General features: G+C 40.7%; 1 protein-coding gene across 1 annotated transcript; it reads left to right on the forward strand.

Moving 5' to 3' along the window:
• Positions 1-1,944: 1,944 nt before the first annotated feature.
• LOC113526719 (tumor necrosis factor receptor superfamily member 11B) lies at positions 1,945-7,289 on the forward strand. The gene is made up of 4 exons (XM_053234632.1): positions 1,945-2,204; positions 4,759-5,140; positions 6,293-6,463; positions 6,549-7,289. Exons 1-4 carry the CDS (start codon positions 2,202-2,204, stop codon positions 6,875-6,877), a joined length of 885 nt encoding a protein of 294 aa, XP_053090607.1. The 5' UTR covers positions 1,945-2,201; the 3' UTR covers positions 6,878-7,289.
• The last annotated feature ends 4,231 nt before the right edge of the window (positions 7,290-11,520 follow it).

Genomic DNA, 11,520 nt, shown 5'->3' on the forward strand with positions numbered 1-11,520 from the left:
GTACAGTGTGAGTACAGTGTGAGTATAGTGTGAGTACAGTGTGAAGGTTGTGTGAGTATAGTGTGAGTACACTGTGAGTATATTGTGTGAGTACAGTGTGAGTACAGTGTGAGTACAGTGTGAGTATATTGTGTGAGTACAGTGTGAAGGTTGTGTGAGTATAGTGTGAGTACAGTGTGAAGGTTGTGTGAGTACAGTGTGAGTATAGTGTGAAGGTTGTGTGAGTATAGTGTGAATACAGTGAGTACAGTGTGAGTACACTGTGAGTACAGTGTGAGTACAGTGTGAGTATATTGTGTGAGTACAGTGTGAGTACAGTGTGAGTATATTGTGTGAGTACAGTGTGAAGGTTGTGTGAGTATAGTGTGAGTACAGTGTGAGTATATTGTGTGAGTACAGTGTGAGTATAGTGTGAAGGTTGTGTGAGTATAGTGTGAATACAGTGAGTACAGTGTGAGTATAGTGTGAGTACACTGTGAGTACAGTGTGAGTACAGTGTGAGTATATTGTGTGAGTACAGTGTGAGTATATTGTGTGAGTACAGTGTGAGTACAGTGTGAGTATAGTGTGTGAGTACAGTGTGAGTACAGTGTGAGTACAGTGTGAGTACAGTGTGAGTATAGTGTGTGAGTACAGTGTGAGTACAGTGTGAGTATAGTGTGTGAGTACAGTGTGAGTACAGTGTGAGTACAGTGTGAGTACAGTGTGAGTACAGTGTGAGTATATTGTGAGTACAGTGTGAGTATATTGTGAGTATATTGTGTGAGTACAGTGTGAGTATATTGTGTGAGTACAGTGTGAGTACAGTGTGAGTATATTGTGTGAGTACAGTGTGAGTATATTGTGTGAGTACAGTGTGAGTATATTGTGTGAGTGCAGTGTGAGTATATTGTGTGAGTATAGTGTGAGTATATTGTGTGAGTATATTGTTTGAGTACAGTGTGAGTATAGTGTGTGAGTACAGTGTGAGTATATTGTGTGAGTACAGTGTGAGTACAGTGTGAGTATATTGTGTGAGTACAGTGTGAGTATATTGTGTGAGTACAGTGTGAGTATATTGTGTGAGTGCAGTGTGAGTATATTGTGTGAGTATATTGTGTGAGTACAGTGTGAGTATATTGTTTGAGTATAGTGTGTGAGTACAGTGTGAGTACAGTGTGAGTATAGTGTGTGAGTACAGTGTGAGTATAGTGTGTGAGTACAGTGTGAGTATATTGTTTGAGTATAGTGTGTGAGTACAGTGTGAGTATATTGTGTGAGTACAGTGTGAGTACAGTGTGAGTATAGTGTGTGAGTACAGTGTGAGTATATTGTGTGAGTACAGTGTGAGTACAGTGTGAGTATAGTGTGTGAGTACAGTGTGAGTATAGTGTGTGAGTACAGTGTGAGTATAGTGTGTGAGTAGTGTGAGAGTACAGTGTGAGTATAGTGTGTGAGTACAGTGTGAGTATATTGTTTGAGTACAGTGTGAGTACAGTGTGAGTATATTGTGTGAGTACAGTGTGAGTACAGTGTGAGTATATTGTGTGAGTACAGTGTGAGTATATTGTGTGAGTACAGTGTGAGTATATTGTGTGAGTATATTGTGTGAGTACAGTGTGAGTACAGTGTGAGTATAGTGTGTGAGTATATTGTGTGAGTATAGTGTGTGAGTACAGTGTGAGTACAGTGTGAGTATATTGTGTGAGTATATTGTGTGAGTACAGTGTGAGTACAGTGTGAGTATATTGTGTGAGTATATTGTGTGAGTATATTGTGTGAGTACAGTGTGAGTACAGTGTGAGTATATTGTGTGAGTACAGTGTGAGTACAGTGTGAGTATATTGTGTGAGTACAGTGTGAGTACAGTGTGAGTATATTGTGTGAGTACAGTGTGAGTATATTGTGTGAGTACAGTGTGAGTACAGTGTGAGTATATTGTTTGAGTACAGTGTGAGTATAGTGTGTGAGTACAGTGTGAGTATATTGTTTGAGTACAGTGGGTCTGTGATTTGGATCAGTCTGATATACAGCACTGGAATACACCGTGAAGTAAGATGAGGTAATAAATGAACAATTGTTGAGTCATGGTTATTAATTATTACTAAAATGTGGGCGTGGCCTCAGTAGGCCGTCCCCGTCACTGCCTCCAGGCTGTGTGGTAAAATTAGAAAGTGGTGAATTCTTGCCGTTATTTCCCTCTGGCTGTCCACACAGGAAACATGGTGAGTTCCTTTAAACTTTATTTCCTTCAAACAATCAAACCATCTGAACACGACATGGTGCTTATTCTCATAAATAAAATATCAGATCTCACTGTACAGAGACAGAAAGATTGTGATGAATTATTCTTATTAAGTGAAATGATCCTGAATAAAGGACAATTTGTTATAGATTTCTCATTATGAGATTATTAAGCCTAGACATTTTCTGTTGTTGTTTTTGTTTTTATTAATTGTGGTGAATTATGTTGCTGTTTTGACAGATTATTTTCCTTCATTCTATAAATACACCTTAATAAATCCATAGAACAGGACAATTTCAAGCTGGGGATCAATAGAAATCAAATATTTATTTTATACAAATCTAATAATGAGAAATATTAGATACAGTAAATGTGCCTTTATTAAATATGTTGTGTGAGGTAGTGATACCTCTGTAAGAGTTTATTTTAACACTGTAAAACATTTTATGCATTATTTTAATGTTGATGGTGTTAAATCAGTCCTGTAAGAGCTAAAGCTGCATAAATGACATGTTTACAAAAAAAAAAAAAACACGAAAAATGTCGTTCTGTCACATTCCTCATTTTTTCAAACCGCACTGGATTTTGCGTGGGTTTAAAATCTTACTGGCCAATTAAAAACAGGTCATGTTATGACATCATCATTTAAATACTCAGTGTTTCCCTGCGTTCACGCTGGCAGCGATGCGACATGACAAAGCGACTGGAAGGCATTCATTTTTAATGAGAGCTGTCGATAAAGTGGGCGGGGCTAGCGACATGGCAACGTTGAGTGAAATTTATTTTGAGATGTGAAGTTATTTGTTAATTACTAATGGGAGTGACGAGCAATGCTACAGTCAGGTCTATAAGTATTTGGAGAGTTATGCAATTTTGGTAATTTTGCCTCTGTACGCCACCACAATGGATTGGAAATGAAGCAATCAGGATGTGATTGAAGTGTAGACTTTCAGATTTAATTCAAGGAGTTTAACAAAAATAATGCATTAATTTCAATTTCAGTTACAGGAATTACAGCCATTTTTACAGTGTCCCTCCATTTTCACAGGCTTAAAGGTAATTGGACAAACTAACAAATATAAATTAAATTATTTTTAATACTTGGATGGAAATCCTTTGTCAATGATGTAGTCAATGACTGCCTGAAGTCTGGAACCCATGAACATCACCAATTGCTGAGTTTTCCCTGGAGATGTTTTCCCAGGTCTTTACTGCAGCCGCCTTCAGTTGCTGCTTGTTTGTGGGTTTTTCTGCCTTCAGTTATATCTTCAGTAAGTGATAAGCAGCTCAGATGGGTTGAGGTCAGGTGACTGACTCAAGTGAGTCTGAGCAGAAAGTAGCTCTATACACGTCAGAATTCATCCTGCTACTTCTATCAGCAGCCACATCATCAATAAACACCAGTGACCCAGTTTCATTGGCAGCCATACATGCCCATGCCATAACACTGTCTCCACATGTTTGACAGATGATGTGGTATGCTTTTGATCCTTTCCTTCTCCATACTCTTCTCTTCCCATCATTCTGGTACAAGTTAATCTTGCATCAGAACTCGTCAGGCTTTTTTAGAGGGTTTTTTTGCAAAGTCTAATCTGGCCTTTCTGTCCTTGAGAGTTATCAGAGGTTTGCATCTTGAGTAGACTTTGACATACACCTACTAACAAGGAAAGAATTCTGCAATCATTCACTTTAGTTGTCATCTGTGGTCTTCCAGAACTTTTGGTGTTGCTGAGGTCACCAGTGCATTCCTTCTTTTTAAGAATGTACCAAATTGTTAATTTGACCACTCCTAAAGTTTCTGCTCTCTCTCTGATAGGTCTGTTTTGTTTTTTCGACCTAATGATGGTCTCCTTCACTTTCATTGACACCTCTTTGGACCACATATTGAAAGTTCCCATGAACAGCTACCAAATGCAAATTCAACACTTGGAATCAACTCCAGACCTTTTATCTCCTTAATTTCTCATGAAATAACGAGGAAACAGGCCACAGCTGGCCATGAAACTGCTTATCAGTCAATTGTCCAATCATTTTTGAGCCTGTGAAAGTGGAGGGAAAAATGGCTGTGATTCCTAAATGGTTAATGCAATATTTTTGTTAAACCCCTTGAATTAAAGCTGAAAGTCTAAACTTCACTCACACCTTGATTGCTTCATTTCAAATCCACTGTGGTGGTGTAGAGACAAAATTACCATAATTGTGTCATTGTCCAAATACTTATGAACTAAACAGCAAAAGAGCACCTCCTAATGCACTAAATCTTCCAGTAATGCAGCTCAGCCACTGCAGTGCATCTGTAGCCACACACTAACTCCTCCTCCTCTTATAGGGCGCTATTATTTTTGTCCTAAATGAATGACTAGTCTTATTTGTGTTTAAATAATTTTTTTTAAAAAATCGCTTCCTTTCACAAAGCATTGTTTAAAGAGGTGTGTTATGGAAATAAACATGATTTAAACATGACAGCATAATGTAGGATACAAAGACTTTTTTTGCAAACTAACTGCTTTCTGCTTTCTCGTCATATTTCCCAGTTTTCACCGGTGGCCATGTTTCTGCTCCTGGTGTCCACCGCCGCCGCCATCAACATTCACACCTTCGAGTACGAAGACCCTGATACGGGCGACACGTTGCTCTGCGCACTCTGCCCTCCAGGGACTTACGTGTCCTCTCCGTGCACTCACACCCTCGACACCGTGTGTCTGCCATGTCCCGAGGAACATTTCACACAGTTCTGGAACTTTCTGCCTATGTGCCTGTACTGCTCCAACATCTGCGAGGGAAATCGAATAGTTAAAGAGCAGTGCTCGGCCACACACAACCGAGTGTGTGAGTGTAAAGAAGGATACTACTGGCAGGATGACTTCTGCATCGAACACACACAGTGTCCTCCTGGAATGGGTGCCAAAATAATCGGTAATCAGAAACAGAGACAAATGATAAAAAAAACACAACTTCCTTCTGATGGCAAAATCTTTATAAACACATCATTATATATGTACATATGCGCTGTTAATATGCGTAAATATTAAACCACACTTGGGGGCAGAGTCTCTCGCAGTTACACGTCTCTGCAGCTGCATAATCCAACTCTGAATACGAGGAACTTTCTCTACGTAATTACTGACATAACTTTTGGACCTTGGAAGTCACTGATATTGGTACATGTTACTATATGGTTCAAATAAGTTACCTTTGTGCATGGCCTATCTTATAAAACATTTGCAACAACCACAGCGACGCCAAAGGGGGGGAGCGACGACCGCAGCGAGGCCAGAGGGGGAAGCGACAACAACGGCAAAGCAAGGAGGTGGAGCAACGTCCTTAGTTGGGCAGAGTGAGACGGGTGAAGTGATCATCCAGGCAGGGAGGCAGTTCAACGTCCCCAGCAGAGCAGGGAGGCAAGGAGATATCCCCAGCTGATCAGGGAGGCGGGGTGAAGTCCCCAGTTGAGCAGGGAGGGTGGAAGATGGCTCCAGCTAGGTCAGGAGCCCCTCCACGAAAAATTCCCCAAGGGGGGTCATGGCATCGGGCCCAGCCGTGAAGTAGTCCAGAAGGGCTCTGATCTCAGGGAGCTGCATGTCTGCAAGAGTGTCTGCTGCTTACAAATTTAGTTGGTGCATTCTGTCTCAAAAACTCAAAAAACTAGAGCAAGTCTAGACTCAAACAAGGCAAGGCAAGGAAACTGGACAGGAAAACTAAAGCTATTTATGATGCAAGTAGCAACAAACACATAACAGCAACAAAACAACCTATATACACACACAATGCTCTACCGCTAAAGGGGTGACTGATTGGGAAACACAAAACAGGTGAGCACAAACAAGGAAGCAAGTGGGGCAGACGACAAAAGAAGAATTTCAAAAATATGTGAGTGGTGGTGCCCTCTGGTGGTCTGGGGGGGGAATTGCCCATGGTGGACATGACAGTACATGACTTCCATTATTACAAAACTGAACCAAAGGCTTTATCAAAAATCTTTAAGGAAATGAAACACATTAGGAAGTGTATATTATATTTATACATGATCATAGTCACACAGATTGTTTTAAAACATGTTTTCCACAGGTAACACCCAGAGGAACACACAATGCAAGAGGTGTCCCAGTGGTACGTTTTCAGCAGAGACGTCCTCCAGCGGCCAGTGTATAAAACACACAGACTGCGGGACACTTTATGTCATTCATCCTGGCAGGACGTGGCATGACAGCATCTGCTCATCGTGTGATTATCTTACAGGTGTGTTTTTCAGGACGTAAAGGTTAACATTAACATTACAAGTGTAGATTTCATTGTGTATGTGTCTGTATGTCCTCTCATTCAGACTCAGGGGCATTAAACATTCTCCGAGACGTCCTGCCGGGATTTTTCACCAACCAGAACAGGATTTTTCTCCCACTGAAACTGAGCAAACTGAAGAGATTTGTCCATTTACTCTGTAAGGACTGCAGACCGTGGCTACAATCCCTCAACTCGAGAGCGCCGCTGCTTCAGTACATCGCTGAGTGGATTGAAAAAGCTCCCACTCACCAGCTGAAGGCTTTACCGAAGATGCTTCAGAGATCAGGTCTTCAAAACACTGCTGATAAAGTCCAGGACTTGCTGACGAGGATAGAGGAGAAGGTGTCTGTGTGTCTAAACATATACAACTAGTAAAAAGATTTAAGGAATAAATGTTATGTTATATACTGTACGTGCTGGTCATGTTGTCTTTATCCATCTTTTCTTCTTAAAATTTTCATCCAAAATACACACTTGTTCCCCTTTGAAACAACTTCTACAGGGTGATAAATTACACAGAACCTCGGGTTATTGTTCTGTTCTGTGTAATACATCAGTTCTCTTTGACATGAAATGATTTTGGCACAAGAAAAAGAAAAGGAATGTGCTCGATGAAACTCTTCTCTCTCTTTTTTTTCTGAACTGAGTACTGGCCAAGACACACTGTGTAGTAATAAAAGCTAACAATTACTCTCCTGTGTAATTAATTAATAAATTATTGAGCACCTAGGTCTCACTGAACTGGGATTTTCACACACAAACATCATCCAATCTTCATCTGACCAGTTTCCACGTCCACTGTAGCCTCAGGTAACTGTTCCTAGGTGACAGGAGAGGAACCTTCTGCTGTTGTAGCTCACCAACCTCAAGGTTCGACGCATTGAGATGCTTTTCTGCTCACCACGGTTGTAAAGAGTGGTTATTTGAGATACTGTAGCTTTCCTGACAGTTCAAGATCAGCAGTTTCTGAAATACACAAACTTTCACCAGCAACCACGCCAGTCACGTCACACTCGAACATTAACTGAAGCTCATCATCTGTATCTGCACGATTCTATGTTATAAATGTTAATAAATGTTATAAATGCTCTAACTGTTAGTAAATATTAGAGTAGCTTTATAATTATTCACAGGTTATTATTAGTTACAAATGGTGTGCAGTACAGTACATGGCATCCTAATGAATGTCATCATTGAGGAATTATTTATTAAACATTTAGATTTAGGTTTATTCAGAAAAATGCTTACAATTCATCATTACTGATTTATAAAGAATTATAAGCGTGGTTATGTTTGATTTATGAATATGGATTTCATAGAAAGTGTTATTGATGCTAGGATTACTTTGATCAGCTAGCGTACATGACCACTCAGACCTTTGAATCTACAGGTTTAATGAAGAAGATGAACATGCAGTATCTAATCTCCTCAACGGAAGAGCATTGTACCCTTCAGACTGTAGCTAGCTTTTAGTTTGCATGCTCACTGTTGGAGGATCCAAACAGAACGAGTCCCACGGGTTCCGCGAGGGTTATGGAATAGGGGACAGGAATAGGGGACGCTCAATCTTGGTCTGTCATTGTCCATCTGTTTAAGCAGCACGTCGACCACAAAAAAAAGAGATGGTTATTTAAACAGGACGTTATACATACAATTACGGGAAATTACACGGACGTTATTTCAGTTTTTCAGCCTCCTCCGTCTCCCTCGTTCCATTATTCAGCTCCTCAGCTCATCCTCCGAAAGCCACTAACACCAGTCTGTTAGTTAGTTTACGGGAGGGGGAACTCCACCAAACGTCTCCACCAAACTCTTTTATTACTCTCTGGAATAGAAAGTGTTTCCAGAGCGGCCCTGGTGTCAGGCCCAAGGCTGCTTTCAGAAAAAGAAAAACGCAGGAACAAGTGAAAGTCGTTCTTTTTTCTTGGGAGGAATTTCCCCAGGAAGCTGGTGAGCAGGGCCGAAGCCAAGAGACCTCGCCAAGAAGCCGAGTCGCAGCAGACTGACGAGACGAGACGCTTCTGCCCTGTCAGACAGTGTGATTCACCTCGCTGCCCTCTGCTACGGGGACACTTATTTATTTTTTTCTTCATTCACAATGCCTGGAAAGTTCCAGGCATCTCAGACCCGGGGCCTGAACAAACAATGACGCATGTTTTCACAAGTGACTTCTCTTTTCACTATCAGTCCACAAACGTCTCTCTGTGTAGAACAGGAGCTTCAGTGTCCTCAGAGCTCCGGGACAAATCGATAGTGAGAGAGTCATCATTCATCAGAGAGACATGGAAGAGTCCAAATCGGAGACAAAATGTGAAATATATATAAAATCTGGTCAGAAGGTGTTGATTCATTTGCTGTAACAGAAGCTCTGACAGTAGTGCAGGTTTATATTAACACGCTGGTTCCAATGCTTTATTGTTTCCATGGTAACAGCAGACATTTCTTTAACATTTATGGACGGAGTCTCCAGTGTCTGCGCTTCGTAACAGTAAGAGGTAAAGCTGTAACTTTAAGTTTTCTGACATCTTCAGGACAGAGGAGTTTGAGGGAGAAGGTGAAGGAACAACTGTTTATAGCTGCTGTAACACAAGCGAGAAAAGGAACTAACTTGTTTTGGAGACAAATGTCAATCGTATTCCGTAGCAGAGATCGAAAAATAGGCGGGCATCATGAAAAAGGGATCATCCACAATCACTGATAAACAGGCACGAGGTCAAAACCAGGAACTTAAACTAAAACTAAATAAACACACGAATTACATGATTGAATCATATCAGTGTGCCAAATTAAGTGATTCGAATAATTTTAATATGTGTAATTACATAATTTGAATAATTTTTTTAATCATTTGTATCTTTTGGATTATGATTCAAATCATTTTAATGTGCTGACTTAAATGATTCAAATCATTAAAATGAACTGTTTTGCACTTCAGTGGTGACAGTACCTTTTTTTTCTCACAGATTTATAATATTTGGCATTAAAAGCATGTTAGCAGATGAAAGTGATGAATTTATTTAATCCTACTCAGGAATTCTTACCGAATGTCCTGCCATGTGGACGATAAACATGACGCTGATGTTTTCTTCTCTAATCTCTTAGAAAGAACATTGGCCTCCTGTGTACATTAATTATGAATTTTAGTGTTTTTGTCTCGTTATAATTGCATTCTTCTGCTACACCTTTGTGCCAAGTAGTCATACCGGAAATGTTTTGGAAATTATCAGGTGTTTTTTTTTTTTTTTTTTAAAGCACAAGCGTGACCTTGAGACCTTGCACATTTTTTTAGAAATATCATCTCCATCAGATCTTCCATCCAAAAATTTCATTAAAGACGAAAGTCAGTGAAGTTAAACATTCCGACTGGCCACACACGCTGGCTTGGGTCCTACCAACACACCTCTCTGACACACACCAATTCACCAGAGGAAATGACATGAGCGAGGACAAACACGCGTGTTTTTGGCACTCGGGACTCCGAGCTGCTCCATCATACTAATGTGAATGCTTCGCTTTGTGACGCCTGGCACTGCTCTTACACAACGTATGAAATATGAAATGAGTTCAGACGGCTGCGGGGTGTTGACCTGCTCTCGCTCGGGTCAAATAAATTCCTTAAAGCTTTGCTCTGACGTCTCACAGCTTTTTATTTATTAAATCTATTTCTCTAAAGTTCTGGATGAATCAGCAGAGACAGTCCAGTCCAGCACACTCCAGTCCAGTCCAGCGCACTCCAGCCCACTCCAGTCCAGCACACTCCAGTCCAGTCCAGCTCACTCCAGTCCAGTCAGTCCAGCACACTCCAGTCCAGTCCAGCTCACTCCAGTCCAGTCCAGCTCACTCCAGTCCAGTCCAGCTCACTCCAGTCCAGCCCACTCCAGTCCAGTCCAGCCCACTCCAGTCCAGTCCAGTCTAGTCCACTCCACTCATGGCCTGTCTCATGGCCTGTCTCATGGCCTGTCTCATGGCCTGTCTCATGGCCTGTCTCATGGCCTGTCTCATGGCCTGTCTCATGGCCAAACTGTCACTCTGTAAAGGTTTTCCAGAAGAAAGATTATGAGATCTCTGTGTCCAAACCTCAGCAGGAAAGTTCTAGACTGTTATCTGTAATTGTATTTGTATCCGTAATGCCATTTTCTTTTTGTCTCTTTTTTAAATGTATTGTTAATGTTTTGTTGGTTTTCATATTTGTCTTTAAAAAGAACGTTCTAGAGAGTTCTGTGCTGTACGTCTGGAGTGAAGGAGCTTCCCCTGATTCCTCCGAGTGCACTTTAAGAGAAGCTGGAAGATGGCGGACTCCGGCACACAGGCTGAAGCAGGACCGAGGACTCAAAGAAGCTTCAGTGGAGTTTTCTCTAACAATTAACTCAAACTTTTTGCTTCCAAATGGCTAATGGAATAAACTACACATGCTAGTCTAACAACCTACACATGCTAATCACATGCTAAGCTAACAACCTACACACGCTAATCTATCAACCTACACATGCTAATCACATCGATCTTCCTGTTCTGTATTTTCTGAGAGTGTTAGAGGAATTAGAAGAATAAATTAGAAGGATAAACTCCTCACTCCTGTTTCCTTTCTCAGCTCCTGATAAAAACAAACGAACCGTAAACAAACTGAATATTTTCAACAAACGATCACTGACACTCTAAAGTTTTATAAACCGCTTATTTGTGGGAATAAATTCCTTCCAGACAGAAATATAAACCTCAGAGACCCAAACAGTGACCTGCTCAGCTCAGTTTCATTATTACTCAGAATTTAGGGAATATTTGGAGTAGAAACGTTGCCTTTTTATTCACTTTCGCCTTTCTGTGAGCTCCTGCACACTTTTACTGCGCCACAGGCTGTTAAATGTGAGTGTTTGCTGCCCTCTAGTGGTTAAAAACGGCATTCTGTAACTCTAAACTCAGTTTTTACACTCCGCTAGATTTTATTTATTTATTTATTTTTATTTTTATAAGTTAATGAATTCTGTATTTAATGGTACATTTTCATGTTTTGGTCT

This window comes from Pangasianodon hypophthalmus, chromosome 1, assembly GCF_027358585.1.
Source record: "Pangasianodon hypophthalmus isolate fPanHyp1 chromosome 1, fPanHyp1.pri, whole genome shotgun sequence".
In the NCBI taxonomy this organism is placed as follows: domain Eukaryota; kingdom Metazoa; phylum Chordata; class Actinopteri; order Siluriformes; family Pangasiidae; genus Pangasianodon; species Pangasianodon hypophthalmus.

What these genes read in the sequence shown, in the direction of transcription:
- LOC113526719 (XM_053234632.1), top strand. An exon ending in AATGGGTGCCAAAATAATCG is followed by an intron (nt 5,141 to 6,292) that starts GTAATCAGAAAC and finishes TGTTTTCCACAG; the next exon opens with GTAACACCCAGAGGAACACA. An exon ending in ATCGTGTGATTATCTTACAG is followed by an intron (nt 6,464 to 6,548) that starts GTGTGTTTTTCA and finishes CCTCTCATTCAG; the next exon opens with ACTCAGGGGCATTAAACATT.